The sequence below is a fragment of the Miscanthus floridulus genome, chromosome 8, assembly GCF_019320115.1.
Source record: "Miscanthus floridulus cultivar M001 chromosome 8, ASM1932011v1, whole genome shotgun sequence".
NCBI lineage: Eukaryota > Viridiplantae > Streptophyta > Magnoliopsida > Poales > Poaceae > Miscanthus > Miscanthus floridulus.
The window spans coordinates 216,643,266-216,665,792 of NC_089587.1; the positions used below are offsets into that span (position 1 = coordinate 216,643,266).

At 43.0% G+C, this 22,527-nt stretch overlaps 2 protein-coding genes across 2 annotated transcripts; one reads left to right on the plus strand and one right to left on the minus strand.

The window, feature by feature from the left end:
- Positions 1–16,921: 16,921 nt before the first annotated feature.
- Positions 16,922–17,512, minus strand: LOC136474949 (probable calcium-binding protein CML17). The gene has a single exon (XM_066472512.1). It carries the CDS (start codon positions 17,479–17,481, stop codon positions 17,179–17,181), a length of 303 nt encoding a protein of 100 aa, XP_066328609.1. The 5' UTR covers positions 17,482–17,512; the 3' UTR covers positions 16,922–17,178.
- Positions 17,513–20,428: 2,916 nt separating this feature from the next.
- Positions 20,429–21,739, plus strand: LOC136474950 (cell number regulator 1-like). The gene is made up of 4 exons (XM_066472513.1): positions 20,429–20,715; positions 20,838–20,909; positions 21,011–21,223; positions 21,369–21,739. The coding sequence occupies exons 1-4, from the start codon at positions 20,532–20,534 to the stop codon at positions 21,458–21,460; spliced, it is 561 nt and encodes a 186-aa protein (XP_066328610.1). The 5' UTR covers positions 20,429–20,531; the 3' UTR covers positions 21,461–21,739.
- The last annotated feature ends 788 nt before the right edge of the window (positions 21,740–22,527 follow it).

A 22,527-nucleotide genomic window follows, 5' to 3' on the forward strand; every position in this document is an offset into this window, starting at 1 on the left:
GCGTTGCCGAACACCCGCGACCAACGTTCCGCCGAACGCCCCGCGACTAACATGAGCGAGGAAAGCGAGATAATCCCGCCGAACGCCCCACAACCAACGTTTCGAACCGCGTTCGCTCAAGAGTATTATATAAACTACAAGCACAAGAGTATTATATAAACTATAATTACAAGTCCAATTCACAAGAATATATACAATCCATCATTAAATAGACATAATTCACAAGGTAAAACCAATGTCAAATTCTATACACATTGTTATCAACGTCCTAGGGCTAGCCTTTTGATCTCATGAAGGTGTTGGTACTGAGCATTTCTACCTAAGTCAGACTCTCGGTCATGGTAGGTGCCTTTGACGTGTATAGTCTGGTCCAATATGAAGTTGTAAAGGTCGTCGACGAGCTCTAAGAGTTGGTCATCCTTGTATGGGTCTCTTTTCATTTCTTTCTCTTCTTTCCACTACAAGAGAACGAGTTTCGGTTTAGTATTTCATACCATGTACGAAGTTTTTATACTACAGGTGAAGAGGCTCAAACTTACCCTTAAGGAGTGTCTTCTGTAGGCACCGGTGTTACTCATCATAGAACATACATAGTATCCACGATGTATACTCCCAGGCTTCTGCTTAGGGCACTGTGTGTTTTGCATATAGAAATGTTAAGTAATGCTTTTGACAGCCATGTAATGGAGTACTAATGTAAGTTACACTTACCGCACATACTGTTTTTATAGCCAGCTTTTCCTTCCTTACTAGATCATGCCTTCCGTGATGTTTAGTGACATAGAACCTAAATGCCCTGTTCAAATTATTTTATCAAATACAACTTGTTAGTATCCAAAAGTGAATGTTACAAGTATGTATACAAACATATAAGCTAATGAGGATTGTCGATATGTATACGTCTTGAGAATCGATATGAAGTCTTTGTATGTCATCGGGTCCCTATCTATTGAATTAAAGACCCATGCTATGCTCCTCTCGACATCGACGCCTATACAAATCCAGTGGTTGCTGCATGTATTTAATCATAGAAGTAGATAAGCTCTTTTGCATCGAATAAAATATATCGAACAAAGCTTTAAGTATAGAGTTGAACTTACTCAAAGTTGTATGGTAGCCATATAGTAGAGTGTTGTTGGAGAATTTTGAAAGCCAGGGTAATGTATGCCGCAATCTTATGGGACTCTTCCCTTAGTTTCGCCGTACGGATATGCTCTTTCTCCCGAAGGGTCTTTCCAGCAGCTAGCTCTTTGACATCCAGTTTCCACTGTTTAGGGTAATTAAAATTTGTTTGTGCTATAGCTTGAAGGTATATATACCCGGCTTTCACACTTGGCATTTGTTTGACAATGTGCACTTGCATTCTATAAATCATGGCATGGGTTAGTTACAACAAAATTTAAAGATTACATTCATATCGTATCGGGAGGACAAGGACTTACAGGCACCATGTGCGAATTAGATTCATCTCCATTTCTCCGAGGTGAAAGCATGTCTGTATGTCATTGAAGTCAAAGATAATTTTCCCGGCTAGGCTTCCAAATGTGCTGGTGGGGAAGCATGCTTGTACGAGGTCTATGCTCGTTGGGAGAACACGCAAGTACCAATCATGGAACCTTCTTATTCCAAGTGGTAGGCACTGTATGTCCCGGTTTGGTAGGAAGGGCTTGCCTCTTTCATATGTTTTGGGCAATTCTTTGACCATTTGATAGCATCAACATTTGGATATTGCTTTGCTGTTTGGTAGAGTTTGCTAGTGATGGCCTCCTCAGAACCGCGTGATGTGACTTTTTTAACTTGGTTCTTAGGCTTGAACTGGTCATGGGAATACCACTTGTGCACCGACGAGACGTCTTTCATCGAAACATAAACTGGTCTTATAGTGATTGGATGCTTCTTTTGAAGTTCCTATTTAGGCACGTCATCATCTTCTTGTGCATCATCTTCTTCAAGAGGCACTCGTTGTTCATGTATCGGCTGTGCTTGTTGAGAAGACTGTGGCATCTCATCATGTACTTGATTGGTATGAGCTAGAGAAGGTTGTGGCTTATCGGACATATGCTCGCTAGGAGGCGGGGAAGAATGTGGCATCTCAGGAATATGGTGGTTAGGAGATGGTAAAAATATCTCCCCAACCTCAACAACTCGCTCCAAATTTGGGAGATGGGGAGGAAGCGAAGAAGCAGACAATATAATATCCCATTTGTGCCAAAGGATGAACTGCCCCATTACGTCTCTGAGTAACACCAGCCCCTCGGGAGTTGCATAGTCTATCCTCCACTGCATGAACTCTGGCTTCATGGTATGCACCTCGACCCTAGTGTAGTCCGGCGGTATCTTATTATTGTGGTGTAAGCCACCGGGTGGATGTGCCACACCCATTGCCACCTCCATCACAATGTTCTGCCAGCCACTGAGAAACACCAAGGTGCAACTAGTTGGTTCCCGTATGCGATCGATAGGGGTTGTGGCTATAATGGAACCTTAGCTGCTAGGAACTTTCAGAGGGCTACCAACTAATGCCAGTTGTCCCGGTGGCGTCATTAATGTCTGTGGCTCCATAGACAGTCCTCGCTCCTCCAACGCCTTCTCAACTAGAGCCTTTACTTGGAGCTCAAGATTTGTCTCCCGGTCTCTACCATGTTTCTTGTACATGTGTCGATCCTCTTCAAATCTATGCTTCTAGGTCGTCCTTTTCCCTAGCCCCCTGGTGCGGCCTGTGTGCTCCTTGTTTCCCAAGCCAAGGCTAAGCTCGTCGCTCTCTCTAGAAGGATTGAATGAGCCCTTCTCCTTGTCTTCAGCATATTTCAGTATCCTTGATGTTGCCTCTTGGGTCTCTGACTTATCAAACTTAAGATTACTACCGGATGATTCTGTACTCCTCGCATATATCCAATTCCTTGAGCGTACCTTCAAATTCGTCACATCGATATTCTCAGCAGCTGCGGCCTCTTTGTTTATCTTCCTAAACTGCTCTTCCTTGGCATAGTAGCCACTAGGGCCTAGATGATGATGATGTTTGTTCCTCTTCATTAGATCGGTGTTACAGGCACTGAGCTCCAATGCCTCCGGTGAAGTCTTCTGAGCCATGAGCTCCTCCCATTGACTAGGAGTTATTTTGTTGAACTCATTGAAATGAGTTAACCCCTTTTGGATACACTTCTTATTGAGCTCCAAACTCCAACATTGGAATGACTCTCCCATCATCCTGAAAGCATTGTTTTTTACTAGTTTGTGCTTACCCTCCAGAAATCTAAAATTGAGCTTTAGCTGCCTATCCCATAGTTCATCATTTTTCTTCTCTGGTACCTCTTTCCAGTTAGGGATTGCTGGGTTCAATTTATCTATTACTAGGTGTCGATGAAATATGGTCGGCAGTCCATCTAGGGGTATGCCCATAATGGTAGATTGTCGGTAGACGGTGCATATAATCAGGAACCAGATGATGACACAAGGCGCAAAGACAGCGATTTAGATAGATTTGGGCCGTCTGATCAACGTAATACCCTACGTCCTGTGTCTTTGGTATATTGTATTGAGATGTAGATGGATCGTCCTCCCTAAGGGGGACCCCTGCCTCTCCTGATATAGTCTAGAGGAGGAGGGTTATAAGTAAAGTATCCTATTTGGTACTATTACAATATCTAGTACAACTTGTAATCTTGCCGTGTATGCCTTGACCTTATGGGCCAGGCCACCTCGAATGGTGTGGCCCATGTACCATCTTGTGGTACCTGGGGGTATATCCCCCATAGCTAGTCCCTGAGCGCCATATATTCTGATGCGACACGACGTTTCAGCCTTCTCTGAACAGTGAGGCTTGAGTTCTTGACATCTTCGACCACCGTTGTCGCCGGAGAAGTAGGTTGTCCAAAGAATGTATGGTGCTCTTAAGAAGAAAGAAAAAGATTTCCGTCTTGGGAAGTGTGCCCACTTGTATTTCTGAAAAGAAATGTAAGTGCGTCTTGAAGCATAGCGTCCTTGATCATCAGAGGCGTAGGGGTCGAAAACCAAACACATTCACTGCAAGGTGAAGTGTGCCCACTTAGTCCCCGAGCCTGGTAGTAGGTGACGTAGGCACGTGGTGCCAGAGTCTAAAAAGAATTCCTAGTTAAGTTGAGAACCCAATCGTCGTACAGGCGATACGAGATGCATCGGTAGGTGCATCATACCGATGTAGTCCCCGAGCTTGTTGGAAGGCGAGGTATGAGCCTTGTAGCAAAGTCTAAGTGAGAAAAAATATCCCAACTATATGCGAGTTGCCAGTCACATGTAGTCGAGACATAAAGTCCTTGAGCCATGGTCGGAGAGTGGTCGAGGCAGTCCCCGAGCACAGGTCGAGGAGCGAGCGATGAAGTCCCCGAGCCATGGTCAGAGAGTGATCGAGTCAGTCCCCGAGCACAGGTCGAGGAGCGAGCGACGAAGTCTCTGAGCCGTGGTCGGAGAGTGGTCGAGGCAGTCCCCGAGCACAGGTCAAGGAGTGAGCGACGAAGTCCCCGAGCCGTGGTCGGAGAGTGATCGAGGTAGTCCCCGAGCGTAGGTCAAGAAGCGAGCGACGAAGTCCCCGAGCATAGCTCGAAATTACTGCAATATAAATATGTAGAATGGTAGTACATGATGTACAAAATAATAAATTATGGAGAAAAAATCAGCGGTGAAGAAATAGCGTATGACGCTCAGCAGTCATTTGCAAATGAGCATGATGTGATAAAGCAGTTGGTGCTTTGTAAACATTAGTGTTAATGTGAAGTTTGTGTTTATACTTAATATAAACTGCCCAACCAGTTAGTATGTAGCTGAGTCTCCAGCCATAGCTAGCCCGTTAACCATAACGTGGGGCGCGGAGCCTGTGCACGTGTAGGAAGAACAAAGCGTCGCTAAGGAGCCGCTGCCGACCACCCATAACGCAGAGGGCAGACGCTCGTGCACGTGTAGGGAGGAGCCGGAGACAGGGCCATCTCTAGAGGCATCGAGCGTCAACATGACTGGTTGAGGATTTGCATTAAGTATAGTTGTATGTTATATTTAAGATGGTATACATGGACAAACGTTATTTGAAGAATAATCATGACAAGGACGTTGTGGAGGAACGTCGTAATGAAAATTATATTAAATATAAATATTAGAAGTGTACTTATCTTTGGATAGAAATCTGGTCGATGGCAATAAAGTTGTCCGATCCTCGTACTTTTCGGCCTATTGTGACGGTGGTCGCGGTTGTCATAGCGCCGTTCTTTGTGGCGATCATCATTGCGACGTGGTCTGGTGGTCGAGGTGGTCGGAGCTCCGACATGGTCTGGTGGTCGAGGTGGTCGGAGCTCGACGGAGCCGCTTGGGACGTGGTCGACGTGGTCTGGTGGTCGGAGCTCGGTGGAGCCGCTCAGGACGTGGTCAATGTGGTCTAGTGGTCGGAGCTTGGCGGAGCCGCTCGAGACGTGGTCGACGTGGTCTGGTGGTCGGAGCTCGGCGGAGCCGCTCGGGACGTGGTCGACGTGAGCTCGGACGGATTGCTCAATCGGCCTGCTTGGCTCGACGTGGCTCGCTAGATGGCTCGATGCGTGCGTTGTCTTCGTAGTCGTCGTTGGCTTGTGTGGTGATCTAACTTGGACTTGTATGAAGTATCAGTTGCTATGCAAGAAACGGTGACATATACATGTATACGCACTCCATTGATGCATGGCCCTGTATACCACATATATGCTTCCTTGGTTGCATGGTTGCATGGTTCTGTAACATAGCACGGTGGCTTGATGCAGTCAGATAGCTTGTTCGATGCCTCGGAAGATCATCTCGGCGGTCATGTCGGTGTTGGAGAGCTTGTCACAAGACGGGATGAATAGACAGTGCTCGGCTTGATTGCGGCCGCATGATCCACACGTACGTATACACATGCACATGCATGTGCCCCTATAGATCCATGGTTGCATATTTGCATGCATGCAGATCCGTTTATACTCTGAGTAGTAGATCCGTACAAGCACGAGGAGTCCAATCTGAGCGGGAGTCGAGAAGCCGCCGCGATTGACGCTGCTCATTGCTTGTACGACTGTTCATGGTCCAGAATCACCACGCGTGATAGCATGCCATTGCAAATCATCGTGTGATGCCGAGGCGATCTTGCTATCTAGCGGGCCGTCGGTCGTCGATAAGTCGCTGCCGGGATAGCAGTGCTTCGACTTGGCGACGCGTGCTGCTCGGAGATGCGCCATGATCATTGAAGGATGTCAGCGCGATCAGCTGAGTTGTCGCGAAGGATGTTGATCTTGAGTTATGCCATCTGATTCGCCAGGGATCAGCGCGCACGACCCCTAAAGGGGACAACCCCTAGAGGGGACCCCTACCTGGCACGCCACTGTCGACGAAATATGATCGGCAGTCCATCTAGGGGTATGCCCATGATGGTAGATTGTCGATAGACGGTGCGTGTAATCAGGAACCAGATGGTGACACAAGGCGTAGAGACAGCGATTTAGACAGGTTCGGGACGTCTGATCGATGTAATACCCTACGTCCTGTGTCTTTGGTGTATTGTATTGAGATGTAGATGGATCAACCTCCCTTAGGGGGACCCCTGCCTCTCCTTATATAGTCTGGAGGAGGAGGGTTACAAGTAAAGTATCCTATTTGGTACTATTACAATATCTAGTACAACTTGTAATCTTGCCGTGTATGCCTTGATCTCATAGGCCGGGCCACCTCAGATGGTGCGGCTCATGTACCATCTTGTGGTACCCGGGGGTATATCCCCCACACTAGGGCGCCGATCGCATTACGGAATCATCCTCTTAATTCCTTCGGCTCAAGGATCTCCCCTGCTGGCTTGGCCTCCGTTATCACATAACATGTCTTATCTGGATATAGATTTGCTTTTCTATCCCCTTGTTTCCTCTTAGGCTTGGTAGTCATGGTTGTGTCTTGAGGTTGTGGAGTAGAGGCCTCAATGTCCGTCTCTGTGGCTGTTGCCTCTGCTCTCCTTTCCTCTACTCTATCTTGTCCAGCGAGATGTCACGGACGTCGACGTTGTCTTTTCCAAGTTTTAGGAGGGACCTATATATATGATAGGTCAAAGTGTTAGCAGAGGTAACACAGCCAAAGCTTTAGCAAAATTTACAAGCTAAGGCTTTATCCCTACATCCTCATTCGGGTCAAAATCCTTGTCCAAATCTTCCTCTGTTGGCCTCATTCTGGCTTCATGTGAGAAAGGATCCTCAAGACTTACATATCCCTCTTCTGAGTCATCATCATCCTCCTCTTCTTCTTCGCCTTCAGTAGCCTCTCCTGCTCTTCCTTCTGCTCCCCTTCCTCCTCGTCACACTGCTCCTGAGTAAGCATCACTTCTAGATCCTTTTCTAACTCGTTATTGAACTACTCCTGAGTAAGCTAGTCCTCTAGTGCTTGCTCCTCATAGGTTGGCTACTCATCATACTCGAGGCATCGGGCTGCACTGTCGGGTATCCACGACATTATTTCACGCTTTGTTCTAATAGATGCAAGAAAGTGTGCTTTAGGTACGTGAGAAGGTATAAAAAATAAAAAAGGTCTATAAACCAAAGTAGTCCTATAAAACAACAATATATCAAAAAATGAGTAGTAGCTATAGTAGAGGCCTCAGAAACATGTCAATCATCATTTGATCATGAACTTGAAGCATCAAGGCATCATAACAGAGAAGAGAGGAGAAGGTAATGTAGCGGCGGTTGCTAATGATGCCAAGTTCCTCACAAGTTCTTGATCATTAGCTCATATTCCATATAATGTATGGACTTAGACAATTTCATCATTGGCAAAACAAAGGAGATGAGAGGAGAGGGGAGATTTGGCAAAAAAAGCAACAGCTGCTTAACAAACATAGAAAGGAAAAGGTGTAAAAAAGTAGCAGCTGCTCCCAAACATAAAGGATAGGAAAGGTGGCAAAAATAGAGGAGAGGAGGGTAGCACAGGGGAGGAGCTGAGGAGGGTAGCAAGTTAGCAACTAGCATGCGTCTGTATTTGCACGTCGTTTCTGTCATCCCACTAAAACCCACTTCAAAGCAAAACAAACACGCCATCTCTGGTATTTGCACCAGCAGCTCTAGAGAGGGAGAGAGGAGAGGGAGAGAGGAAGTACAACAAGCACCAGACAGCACCAGCAGCACCAAAGATGGAGAGAGTAGGCACAACAAGCACCAGACAGCAGTAGAGAGGGAGAGAGCAAGCATAGCAAGCACTTGCCTTGCCCTATGCTAAGTCCTTCGGCTGTTTCAAATTGACCCCGAAGGGCTGCCCGAAGCATAGAAGAGTAGCCAAAAAAGAGCAGTTTAGTCGAGCTAGAAAATAGTGAGATAGAGACATAACAGAGTAGTAAATATCGGAAAGCAGAGCAGTAGTAGTTAGGTAGTGGTAGCTGCACATCAAAGCAAGCAAAAGAGAGGAATGAAGTATAGTACAGAGTAGTAGCAGTAGTAAGAGAGCAACAGTAGCATAGTAAACTGATCATAACTGGAGATTTACAAATCCAAATGACATGCAACAAGACAATTTAGAAAGCTTATGAAATTGTCTAAAATTTATTTTCAGACCTCAAGGCATGATTCCAACTTTTATTAGGTCGAAATCACTTAACAACAGAAATCTATCTTCATAAGACAGAGAGCAGCAAAAACTGGACTCAAACTGAGAACAGCCATATCTCCTAAACTACTTGGCCAAATACCACCAAATTTTAACACAAGCTAGTTTTGTAAGTTAACTACAACTTTGGTATTCACATGATTCCCAGAAAACACCATTATCAAAGCCTAATTCACCAAGTGCTAGAAACTATCCAGAATTATAAAAATGCTAAAATTAAATATTTACTTATGTGCTAAACATGATTTCTGACCAAACCAAGTGCATCACAAGTTCACACATGATATAAGATCACCAGAAAGTAAGGTGTTCACCACCAATTAATTTCGTTTAATGCCTTTCTTAATTTATTTAGTTATTTAAGTGGAATAATGAACATATATGAAAACTACAAGTGATGTAGCTTCATCAAATTATAGAAAAATCTAGTAGTATGGTCTCCTAATTAGGTATAAAGATAATGCAATTTTGATGGCAAGCATCGGGATCTCCTAAATGGTGTGACAAGAGAAGAAGGGGAGATGAGGTGTGGGTCAAACCCTAGCGGATCTAGAAACTACTGCAACGAAGGAGATGAGGTGCAGTGACCTTCAAGACGGATGGCAATGGCGGTGGAGATGGCGACGGCGAACGAGGAGCAAGGTGGCGGCGGTGGAGGAGCGCCCGAGAGCGACCCCCGCATCGACGTCGCACGCACGAGAGTGACCAAGCGATAGCGAGGTGGAGGGATGTCGGAGAGCGCGCGCGGGCCGACGAGTTCAGTGGTCGAGGTCGGAGAGGGAGCGCCGGTGGCGGGGACACTAGCTAGAGCACGCGGCTGAGCCGGTAGAGCTCAAACCCTAGCCTCGGCGGCGTGCGGAAAGGTGGTGGTTGGGGAGCGGTGGATGGAGGTGCAGTTAGGTGAGGATGGAGGAGGTCAGAGAAGGCGGTTGTAGGCCACAGAGACGGCGGCGGCGGCAATGGGTGCGGCAGAGAAAAAATCGACAGCCTACCGACGTCCGAGAGGAAGAAAGCGCCCAGGACTTGGAGTAATTTCAGTCTCCCGCGAGCTCTTGGTTTTATATCGTAGGTCATTTCTTGGGGCGGTTCCTGAGGCAGCCGCCCCTATAAATCAATTTGTAGGAGCGGTTCCAGAGTAAGCCGCCCCTACAAATTGATTTTGTAGGGGCGGTTCCTGAGAAAGTCGCCCCTACAAATATTTTTAATTTATTTTAATTAATAATTTTGTAATTTATATATAAAGAACACAATATAAATTTATATAATACTTTTTTTATTATTCTATATATGTATAAATAAATATAAACAATTTCATCATATATATATATAGATATAATTTATATTTTCTTCTTTACAAAAATAAAATTTTAAAATTTGAATTTCAAAACAACAAAGAGAATTTTAGGACACTAAATGATCTCAAATAAAAATTTTGTAAATATCAAAGTTGTAGAACTCATCAAGATGTACAACTTATATTTTGGTAATCTTTTCATTTGACCAAATTTGAACAGTTAAAATTTTGAACTTGAATAAATAGCAACTTCAAACAAGATTTTAAAACATTAAATGCTTTCAATTATAAAAGTCATGAACATAAAAGTTATTGAACTCATCACTATATACAACTTTTATTTTGATCACTTATTCATGTGACAAAGTATTAGTAAACATTGTTCATAAATTCACATATGACTCATAGTTTCATGAACTATACGAGAGACATGTTGATTTATGAACAATGTTTACTATCACTTTGTGAGATGAAGAAATGACCAAAATAAAAGTTGTAGATCTTGATGAGTTATACAACTTTGGTACTTGTCACTTTTTCAGCTGAAATCATTTAATGGTTGAAAATCTCATTAGAACATGTCATTTTTTTAAATTTGAAAATTTGAATTGCTCAAACTTTGTCAAATAAAAAGAATAACCAAATCAACACTTTAACTTGATAGGGCATGATTTTAGAAAATTTTAGGAAGAAAATCATCACATTTGGAGTTAGTATGAGGGAGAAAGACTAGTTACAAATTTTATCTAGAGATTAAAAAGAAAAATCACAACTGTTCAGGATGATCAATGATGAACAAATATGATTTTTCTTTTTAATCTATGGCTGAAACTTGTAACTAGTTTTTCTTCCTCGTACTAACTCCAAATGTGATGATTTTTTTTCTAAAATTTTCTAAAATCATGTTCTATCATTTTAGTCTAGTCATCTATCTTTGTCACTAATTTTGAACAATTCAAATTTTGAATTTAAGAAAATAACAGCTTCAAACCTGATTTTCAACCACTAAATGATTTCAGCTGTAAAGGTAATGAATATAAAAGTTGTTGAACACGTCACTATCTACAACTTTTATTTTGGTCATCTTTTTATTTGATAAAATTTGAACCGTTCAAATTTTGAATTTTAGAAAATGATAGTTTCAAATCTGATTTTCAACTACTAAATGATTTCAGCTGTAAAGGTGATGAATATAAAAGTTGTTGAACACATCAATATCTCCTATTTTTATTTTGGCCATTTCTTCATTTCATAAAGTGTTAAGTGATTTCATAAAGTTTTAGTAATAATTGAGTGGATGTTGAAATAGATTCATCTGGATGTTGCAAAGGGTAGTCTCACACACATGCATAAATATAGTCTCACACATATATATATAAATATATAGTCTTACACACATACATAAATATATAGTCTCATATGCATGCATAAATGAAGTCTTATAAACACACACTTACACAAGCACTCCACGTTCTACAACTAGCTAGCCTGCTGTAACGACTTTCTCCTTGACACCTTTTTGTTCCCATGTCAATGTCTTTGGGTAGGTTCTTTTCTACAACACTGATATTCTTTGAAAAGTCTATGAATAGCGGTATCTTATTGTAGTTATTGTAAGCTTTAACATCGTCCACGTCATCAACTCCGATAATGTGTTGTTTTTCGGAGGCAACCACGTGCTTTGTCTTCTTCTTCGGGGGAGGTTACTTTGTGGATCAGACATATAGAAAACTTGTGCGACACGTGAAGCGAGCACCTAAGGGTCATCTTGGTAGCCTAGATTCTTGAGGTTCAGAACTCTCAATCCGATCTCGTTCAGTTGGTGTTGTTTGATCCAGCGGTATCGAAACAGGGCCACCGTTATATCCCTTCCATAGTCAAGTTCCCATATCTCTTCATTATGCCAAAGTATTAGATCTTTTGCCCCAATCCATCGAGAGCCTCTATTCGAACATCGCTGTTTTGGTTCACATATTTACTATCCTTTGCATAGGTATAGTACGTATACCCATTGATGTCATAAGCATTCCAAGATGTCACTTGTCTCGATGGCCCCTCCATCAACCTACTGATGGTAATAGAGTCTATGATTTCTCTAGGAGGTATATTTTGGTCCTTCAACCATGTAGTTAGTCGTTGCTTATGTTGTTTCATGACCTAATCATTCGAACAACCATTTCTCTTCGCCATAATGATAGCCAAGTGTTCATCAATATACGGCTGCATCAGTTGTGTACTCTGTAAGACATTGTAATGCGCCTGACTCGCCTCTTTGTAATCATGGTTGATGAACACTTTTCTATCACTGGTGCCCTTCCTAGCCAGCCTACCCTTGTGACGATAATCGGATTTACCAATTCCTTTCTGTACTTTTAGGTACTCTTGACAACACTTTGACTTCTTTAGTATTATAACCATCTATTATGGAGCCATTTGGGTATGCTCGATTATGCACGTATCGACTTAGAACCGACATGAACCGCTCGTAGGACCATATTTCATGCAAGTAGCAAGGGCCCAACGCCTGTATCTGATGAACCATGTGAATCATGAGATATGGCATTATATCAAAAAAGCAAGAGGTAAACACATTTCTAGTTGGTTTTGTGTCTCTACCACAAATTCATGTAGGTCACTCAGCTCTTGCTTGCCAATCATCTTCTGTGAGATCTTCGAAAAGAAATAGCACATGCGGGTGATGGCCATTTTCAAGAACTCTGTCTTTATAGCCCTGATTGTAATAGGTAGAAACACTGTCAGCATCACATGACAATCGTGAGCCTTGCAGTGTGTTATTGACAAGTCCTTCATCGACACTAGCTTCTTCACATTTGCTGAAAACCTAGTCGAGACTTTGACCCTCCTCAGGAAAGTGCATATAGCTCTCTTCTTGTCTGGTGTTAGGTTGAAGCACACCACGGGCAGAGTGTATTTTTCATTAGCCTTAGGTACCGGGTGAAGCTGTGCATCGCGTTTAGCTGCACCATGTATTTTCGTGCTTTTAGACCATCCTTTGACTTGCCTGTGTCCATCAAGGTAGCAATGAGACTCTCAAAGATATTTTTTTGCACGTGCATAGCATCAATGGCATGAGGGACCTCTAAGTCTGGCCAATAAGACAGATACTGAAAGAAGATCGGTTGTTTCTTGAAAGGTACACCTTCGACAGAAGGTGTGCTTCTATCTCTATTCGTCCCATTCGGATTATTCTTTCCATAGACGACGTGTATGTTTTCACCATTCTGTACACATATTCTCCGTTATGATGTCTCTCCAGAGGGGGTTCAATCTCCGGGGTATTGTCATAAAATCTAAAGAACAATTTACTATGGTACTTGTGACTTGTCTTTAAGAAGCATCGGTTCCTTAGGTAAACTATCTTCTTGGATGCATCCAGGTACACCCATGTAGTACCATCCAAGCAAACCAAGCATCCCGTCTTCCCTTTGATCTGTTCAGATAAAACAAACAGCGCGGGGTAATTATTGGTAGTAACAAATATTATTGCTCTACATATGAAGTCCTACTTTCGGAACGCATCATACATCAGCTCCCTATGCCTTCATAGCCTCTCCATTTCTTGCATCAAAGGCTCGAGAAACACGTCTATATCAATAACTGGTTGTATAGGGCCAGAAATAAGAATAGTGAGGAGAAGGCACTTTCTCTTCTAACACAACCACATTTGGATGTTGTACATGGTCAAGATCACTGGCCAAGTGTTGTGATCTCTCATCCTCTCATTGAAGGGATTCATTCCATTAGTGCTCAAGCCAAATTATACATTTCTTGGGTCATCGTTGAATTCTTTGTGCTTCTTATCGAACCTTTGCCACTGACTACAATCCACCGGGTGTGCAATCTTATCATCATCCACCTTGTGCTCATCATCCCACCATGTCATGAGTGTGGCTTCTTTAGGGTTTAGGAAGATACTTCTCAAGCGGTCGATCACTGGCAGGTACCACATTACCAAGGCAGGAATTCTTCTCTGCTTTGCATCGTTGCCTAATAGAGTGTCCTCTAGGGGCTAAGATTCTTATACCACCTTTTTTGTACCCTTTTTATTCCTCTTTTTCCCCGTGGAGGCTTCGTCCCCACCGTAAAGGTCATTGTTCTTGTACCGACTGGCCCCACACCAGGGACATTTATCCAGTGACTTGAATGTTTTGCCACGAAAAAGTATAGTGGTTGAGTCATGGATGGATTTTTTCAACCCCCATTGTCAACGGACTTATGACCTTCTTCGCTTGGTATGTGTTGGCGGGAACTAAGTTTGGTTGTGGCAGCACCTATGACAAAAGATGCAATAGATCATTGAAACTATAGTCTGACCAGCCGTACTTAGCCTTTCGGATGAGTAGCTCAAACACAAAATGTAGCAATGTCCAATGTGTCGGACAACCCTTTTCAACACCATACACAGTCTCCTTCGATGCTTTTGTCACCTTTGCCAAATTTTCTAGACTTTTTGGGCTATTTAGTAAAATCTCTGGTTCAAGGGCTCGAATTATGTCCTCCTAATCATCTTCATCCCCGACACATGCTCCACCATCATTATTGGCACCACCTTCGTCGTTACCATCCCAACCACCAGCATCACCACCTTATTCATTGCCAAACTCGGAATCCATTCGTGCATCAAGCTCTGCTGAATATTGGGACAGGGATTCTAGGGTTTCGTCGTCGTATTCCTCCTCATCCTCGTTGTTGACAATAACCGTTTCACCATGATGAATTCATATTATGTAGTCCTCAACAAATCCTCGCATAATCAAATGTGATCTGATGATAGTCACATCTGTCCATGCCATACGGTTCTTGCAATCTTTATAGGAACAAATAATTGCATCCTTATTCTCTATCAATATCGTTGCATGCTTCTTTGCAGCTTCAATAAATTTATCCACCTCTTCATGGAAACCTGCCTTGAACCTTAACGAACCATACATCCAAGAGTTCATGTACTCCATCTTTTACAACAACAAAACAAACATTAAAGGACTACTTATTCAGATATATATAAAAATAAATCAAATTAATAATTACTTGAGAATAATTGTGTATACTTCATATATATATGAATATAAATCAAATATAATTACATGAAGCATACAAACACACCATGGTAGAGGAAAATTAATTAATGGCCCATTTATCCATAAATAATTAAAATATATATTTGTTGATTACAATAAACAATTTCAAAGACAACAATTAGCAACAATTATATTTTACCCAATATCTTTCATGCAAACTCTAGTCCAATTTCATCAAACACAAATTTACAAAAACAAAATTAATAAAAAAAACTAAACCCTAGATCTAGATCTACATGCACCTGAAACATCCATAAAACTAACTAATTATTCACTAAAATCAAGAAACATGGACCAAATAAGGGTATGATCTTGTTTTCCTACCTAATTTACTCTAGTATATTTAAAACTTAGGTCTAATTTGCTTCATAAGTAGCTCAAGCACCATAGAAGAGAGAGAAAAATAAAACTCTAATTACTCACTAACCAACCATTAAAACTTCAAAAAAGATGTTGAATAGCATTTTCTTACCTTCTACAACCTCTCCACCAAAGGATTTGAGACCAAAACATTCCCCCCTTAGTAGAGCATTTTTTTAGGAGGTGTCCAAGGCCTCTCCACCTTTCTTTCACGGGTTGGAGTTAGTGACCCGAGGAGAAAGAAGGTGCTGCAGGTTTTTTATATGTGGGTCATTAGTAGGGGCGGCTGGTGAGTCGCCCCTACAAATGACAGGTAATTATACGCGAGGCATTTGTAGGAGCGGTTCAATCACCAGCCGCCCCTACAAATAAAAACACCATGGGCGGCTTGTGAGTGAGCCGCCTCTACAAATCAGATATATTTGTAGGGGCGGCTCGTATCACCAGCCACCCGTGCTGTTCCATTTGTAGAAACGGCTGGTCTCTGGGCTCCTGAGCACGCCACTGTAGGGACGGCTCCATCACCAGCCGTCTCTAAAAAAAATTTATCCCATTGCTATAAACTGTTTTTCACAAAGTATGCCAAGGATAACCATGATCTAGCTTTTTTTCCATGTAACTAGCGGATATTAGGTAAGGACTTATTACATCCAACTTGCACGTGAAAGAAACTACAATTGTCGCGAGCACCCAAAAATTGTCAAGACAACTTACAAAGTTGTGAACAGCAGATTATTCAATTATTATTGGTTAAAGATTTTCTTTCTTGAAAAAAGGATTTGTTTCTCACCTCTTCGGTAGTGATTTTTTTTTATCCAACATGGTGGTTGATTTTTTTTATCTAACAGGGTGGTCTAAGAACATGTTTGGATCCATTAGCACTAAAAATTAGCTAGCTAATAGCTAATAGTTGCTAATTTTTAGCTACCTAATTTTTGACGGGAGCTGTTTGGATCCACCTGCTAATAGGTGGTTGGATAGTGGGTTGAAGGTACATATGAGCTATCAGCATCTATTAGCAACTCCAAAACTGCTAATGAAACTAATAGTTAGCAGCTCTCCTGCTGATAATTTGCAGGTTTATTAGTGCGTCTGTTTGAATCCACTAGTACTAATTTTAGCTGCTAATTTTAGTGCTAATGGATCAAACATGTCCTTATTTAGGGTATGTTTGGATCCTCTGCTCTAAACTTTAGAGCTCTAAATTTTAAAACTAAAGCTCCAAACATATGGTATAAAATTAGGCCTAAATTTTAGTCCATCTCACATTAGAGCTTTGGACCTCAAAAAAACATAAATAAAAGTGCTCTAAAGTTTTTAGAGCTCAAAAGCTTAGAAGAGGAAGCCCTTGGGTTTTAAGTCTTGCGATAGTTAACAGCTAAGATTTTGTGGTGAAATTTTTTAGTTGAAGTAGATTACCCTTTACATGAAAGTTGCCTGTACATATCCACATGTGCGTGAGGCTCGATTATGTCGAGACTTTACAATGTAAAAATTCATAAAAGCGTTGCAGTATAAAACTAAAAAATAACGCAGTTAATACATTGTGGAGTATATATACTACTTATATGTACAAACTAATTGATAGCACCATCTCTACTTCTCGAGCTTATTGAACATCCAAATCCACGAGCATGAAAGTTGCATTCAGGAAATACTGCATCTGCAGAATGAACTGACGAACTCGTCGAGAATGACTAAATGTCTACATACCAGTCTTCCAAGCGCACGACCACACAAAGCGATGTTTACATACACTTCACTCTAATTTACATCTAAACCCAGCGATCTCGCCGGCGCCCTAGCAGGCTAGCACTACTCCTCCAGGTCCAGGTCCAGCTGGCTCATCTTGAGGTGGAGGTGCTTGTGCGCGAACGCGTAGAGCCTGCCCATCTCGTCGCCGTCCACCGCGCCGTTGCGGTTGGCGTCGGCCGCGCGCACCGCCTCCCGCGCTTTCCACCACACGAACCACAGGTTGAGGCTGCGCAGCGCCCGCTCCAGCTCCTCCCGGCTGATCCGGCCGTCGCCGTCCGCGTCGAACTGGCTCAGCCACGCCCTGAACTCCTCCACCGTCGTCTCCCCCTCCGGCAGCGCACGGTAGTACCGCATGAACGCCATTGTTACACACTACTGGTCCGGTGATATGATAGCTATCCAGTATCCACGAGACAACCGTGGGCTATAGTTGATAACAACGCCGCTATATATACTGTCTCCCGGCCGGTCTGCGAGGTTAGGCCGGAACCGGAAGGATCAGGAGATTTGCAGTTCGGTTGCCGCACGTTTGGTGCGAGAGCGACGCCGGTCATGGACGGGGCCAGACGACATGGGATGGGGGCGGGGCGTGGAATTCGTGTGCATTGTTAGGCAGAGAGGAGAATCAAAGGTGCTGATCCTTGGACACCGCTTGGCCTTTTGACAGATGGTTAAGATTCGTTGCTTGAAACGAGAAGGCCGGCATCAGAATTCGTGGATAGGATGTGCTCGCGCGGGGACGAAGAATCGGATGCCTTCAACCTTTGCCGTGCACGCACTATTCATGCAGTGGACCCAGTGGTCATGCTGCTTGCCTAGTGACAAATTTGATCTCGTGGACATGGAACAATGAAGAATGTGACTATGAGCCACTACGGACAATTCATCTATGTTGCCAGCCGTATCCAAGTAGATATGTACTGTTCTAGAAGATGGCCGAGACGCGACGTTTGCTCAAGGATTCGTAACCGCCAGGCGCCAGGTTGCTTGTGAGAAGCAATAATCACGCATAGGCTTAGCCATTAGGTAAGCGTTGGTCAAGAATTTCAGCAAAATCTTAGGTTGATTCCGCCTTATAGCAGAAGTAATCAGCTTCACAGCTGGTATTAATCAAGATAAGAAGATTCATTAAAAAAACAAGATAAGAAGAAATTATGACATTGAGTATTGAACTTCCAAAGTTTTCCCACGTGGGGAGCAGTTTTTAAGGCCGAGGAATAGCATGTTCGTTTGGTCGTATTTGGCTTATAAGTCATGGTTTATTAGCCAACGAATAATATTTTTCTCATACTAAATAAGTCAACAGTACTTTCAGCCATGACTTATAAGTCAAACCAGCCCAAACGAACAGGACGGAAACCAATGCGCGTGCAGGTGATTTGCTATGTCCATTCAAAGTCTGAATGACTGAATACATCCCGTTCGGCTTGCTGAATCTTAGCTGAAATTAGCTGAAAAACATTGTTCTGGCTGAAATGTTGTGAGAGAAAAATATTGTTTTAGCTGAAAAAAGAAACCGTACACGTCAGACATGGAGTAAGCCGAACGGGCCAACACGTACCCTCTTCGACTTCAATGAACCAAATCTGAAGGTCAGCTCCAGATAGTACCTTCCCACCACTGTGTTGTTCATCAGCAAAAGTCGGTTTTCTACCGGGTTTTCCAATTCTCTACAGATCAGATTCTAAATCGTGCGGCTAGCACTTTGCAACGACTCGCTGCGTCGGAGTACTACACCCTGTTTGTTTGGGCTGGTTTGGTTTATAAGCCATGACTGAAAGTGTTGTTGACTGGTTTGATGTGAGAGAAAAATACTGTTCGTTGGTTGATAAGCCATGGCTTATAAGCCAAATATGACCAAGCGAACGGGGCTTAGTCATCAACTTCTTATCCGCTATAGCATCAGTCATGTTGTTTTTAACACTTTCCGAGATATTCACAAACGCCTGCCCAACATCATCCTCTTCTTTATCATCTTGCAGAGGTAAAAAGATAGTAACATGTTCGCTGGTTGATTTCTGGACTGATAAGTTCGGTTGGTGCTTGTTTATTGTAAGAGAAAAATACTGTACAATGATTAATAAACCCTGGCTGAAAACAACAAGCAAATGCTACGATTGTGCATCGGAATGTGCATATATGCTAAGGCTCTAAAATGCTCGGTGCTTTTGTAAATTGTAACCAACCCCTTCCACCATTGGAATTAAAGAACTGCACGATAACATTATTTTGCTTAGCATATACATATGAACAAAGTTTTTTACTCCATTCATTCCAAATCATAAGTCATTTTTTATTTTATTCTATCTATCTATCTATCTATCTATATTTAATAGAATGAGTTAGAGCAACTCAAAGAGACTCTAAATCCTTCCTAATTACTGGTAACAGAGATTTTGATGAAAAATATCCTCCAACAGACTCTTTAATTGATTATCTAAATATAGTCATATTCTGTTTCAGGTTTATCGCTAGTCAAAGATAGAAAGCAAGAATGTCTATCTAGAGTGATAGAAAATTGTTGGGGAATTAAAAGATATAGAAAATGATTTTTATATAAATAACTCTCCAAATGATAATTTAGAGAGCGAACTTTAGAAAGGCTCTCGGAGATACTCTTATAATTTGAAACGGAGAGAGAGTATCTTAGCATGACAACTAATCTCTATAACTAATATTTAGCTGCTAAAAAATGAGAACCTATTTAGATCCTCGCCTAATAATTTCAGGAGTACCAATATTTTACCTGCCATCCAGCTAACAAATACTCCTAGTTATTGGTTCTGTTGGCTAGCATAGTTAGATGGTCTAAACGGGGCCTATATCTAATAGGAAAGCTTGTTGGTGCATTATTTTGTGCTACATTATGGTCCCTAAATTTCTATATTTTCCCTCTACCTCTGCCCCGTTTAGTTCTAAGCCAAAAACCAAAAATTTTCAAGATTTCCCGTCACATCAAATCTTGCGGCACATGCATGGAGTACTAAATGTAGACGAAAAAAAAACTAATTACACAGTTAGCCGAGAAATCGTGAGACGAATCTTTTAAGCCTAAATAGTCCATAATTAGACAATTTTTGTCAAATAAAAACGAAAGTGGTACAATAGCCAAAAGCCAAAAATTTTCGGAACTAAACCGGGCCTCAGGGTGAGGAAAGAGAGAGAAATCCAGCTACGATGAACAGTAGCATCTAAAGTGGCAGTGGGTGCGGGATCTTTGCAAAGGGGGCCTACTATACGTGAGTCCGTGACTCTTGACTTGTGGGAGACTCTTGGATCAAGCCTCGCCGGCGTGGGGCCTGGGCCGCCTGGCTGGTGAGGAGTGCTAAAGAGAATCATTAAAAGCAGCACTGGTCCTGCCTTGCGCCTTGCGCGCTGCCGTTCGCATAAACAAGAGATCGTACTCCCAAGCAATGTATCCGTCGGCCCATCCGGACGTGTATAACAAATTCAGCAGCTCCGGGGCTCCGCCAACGGCGCCGCCGCCGGCAGCGTACCAGCAGCAGCACGGGGAGAACATGAACCCTTCACGCCCCGGCGGCGGGCTGAGGAAATGGTCCACCGGCCTTTTCCACTGCATGGACGACCCGGGGAACTGTAAGTCATCCCTTCGTTCCCCGCTTCCTCTTCGTCTTCTCCAGCCAGAGTTCATAGCAGTCCTGTGGCGATTCAAGCTCGGTTAGTTGCCACTTGACATGCGTTTCTTCCATGGCGCTCAGGTCTCATCACATGCCTGTGCCCCTGCATCACGTTCGGGCAGATCGCTGACATCGTGGACAAAGGCACCTGCCGTGAGTCGATCTCCTCTCAGTCTCAGCTTCGTCTGGTTCTCAATCTCTGAAACAACTCAAAGATCTCGCCGATTCACCGCCGCAAAACTCTGACTTGGCAGCATGTCTCGCGAGTGGACTGATCTATGGGCTCATCTGCGCCTCGACGGGGATGGGGTGCCTGTACTCGTGCCTCTACCGGTCCAAGCTGAGGGCCGAGTACGACGTGGACGAAGGGGAGTGCCCGGACTTCCTGGTGCACTGCTGCTGCGAGCACCTGGCGCTGTGCCAAGAGTACCGCGAGCTCAAGAACCGCGGGTTCGACCTGGGGATCGGTAAGTGCAGCGCACGCTTTGCTTCTCAGGTCAGGTGCTGCTGGCAAGCTTGCTTGCAAGCAAGCAACTTTTTACTGTGTGTGTGCTGAACTGCTGATAGCCATACCTACCGAACAACTGATGTGTCGTGTCTGTGCGTGAGTAGGTTGGGAGGCCAACATGGACCGGCAGAGGCGAGGAGTTGCCGGCGGCACCGTGATGGGGGCGCCGGCCATACCGCTCGGCATGATTAGGTAGGTGATGGGTATGAAATGGCAACGCTTGCTTTCATGGTGACATGGTCCTTAATTTACTTTTGTTTCCCGAACCTATGTAATTTATCTGCCTTTTTTTCCTCTCTCGTCTGGAGTCGTGTGGACGTCGCTGCTTTTTAGTTGGGTGTGAATCGTGTCCGTGGTATCTGTAATATATGTATTATACTGAAGTGGATTTAAGGTGTAAGTTGAGTGGAGTTTAAATTTGAAACCCGCCATGCCGGAGAGGCAAATGGTTATCCACTAGTTGAGTGGACCTTAATTAAGCTTAGGTGATTTAGAGTGTGATTGGTTTCTTTCCCAATATAATACGATGGCCTGATTTAATAAATGAAGTAGCCTTTTGTTTGGTTGTCGTATCCATCCACACAAGCGATGGAGAGAAGCTGTTTGGTTGGTCATTCCTACCTCGTCTCGTCAAAGTTTAGAATTGCGGGCTATAATAAATAGTGGCATCTTTTTTTTTAAGCTAGCTTCAGCTATAGTGAAGCTACGACACATAGAGGTCTTTTAAAGAAAAAACCATAAAAATACATAATTCGTGCATAAAAATAAAAGAATCATGAAATTTGGTGAATACAAATATATTTTCAAGACTTTAGGAGTCTAGAAAACATTATTTAATATAGCATTATAGCACGATTTTATGAAAAAAGTGTTCAATTTTTCAAAACACCAACTTAATAGTAAAAGATAAGTAGATAATAACTAAATTATCACTTTAAAAGCTAAAACTAAAATAGCGGCGCTATTTTAAAGCTATAGCTAAGAAATTTAGCGGCACTAAAGCACACTATAGTGGTCATAGCTGACATAGCCGAAAAATAGGAATAGCTTAGCGTGTGCTTTCTTCAGAAGCTATAACGTTGCTATAGCTCGCTATTTAAATCCATGCATCTTGTGCTAGCCATAAACGCGCAAGTGCGCATGTGAGCGCATCTTGTGAGCCAAGCCCAGTGAAACAGGAGGAAATCTCGTTTCTCGGAGCCTAGCTTAGAGGTGAATTTTGCTTCTTGGGGGCTGGCTGAGGTGCTTCTGCTGTTAACCAAT

Bases quoted from the DNA above. Each gene is read 5' to 3' on its own strand.
- LOC136474949 (XM_066472512.1), bottom strand. From the start codon at position 17,481: ATGGCGTTCATGCGGTACTACCGTGCGCTGCCGGAGGGGGAGACGACG.
- LOC136474950 (XM_066472513.1), top strand. From the start codon at position 20,532: ATGTATCCGTCGGCCCATCCGGACGTGTATAACAAATTCAGCAGCTCC. The intron at 20,716-20,837 runs GTAAGTCATCCC...CATGGCGCTCAG, and splicing joins CATGGACGACCCGGGGAACT to GTCTCATCACATGCCTGTGC. The intron at 21,224-21,368 runs GTAAGTGCAGCG...GTGCGTGAGTAG, and splicing joins CGGGTTCGACCTGGGGATCG to GTTGGGAGGCCAACATGGAC.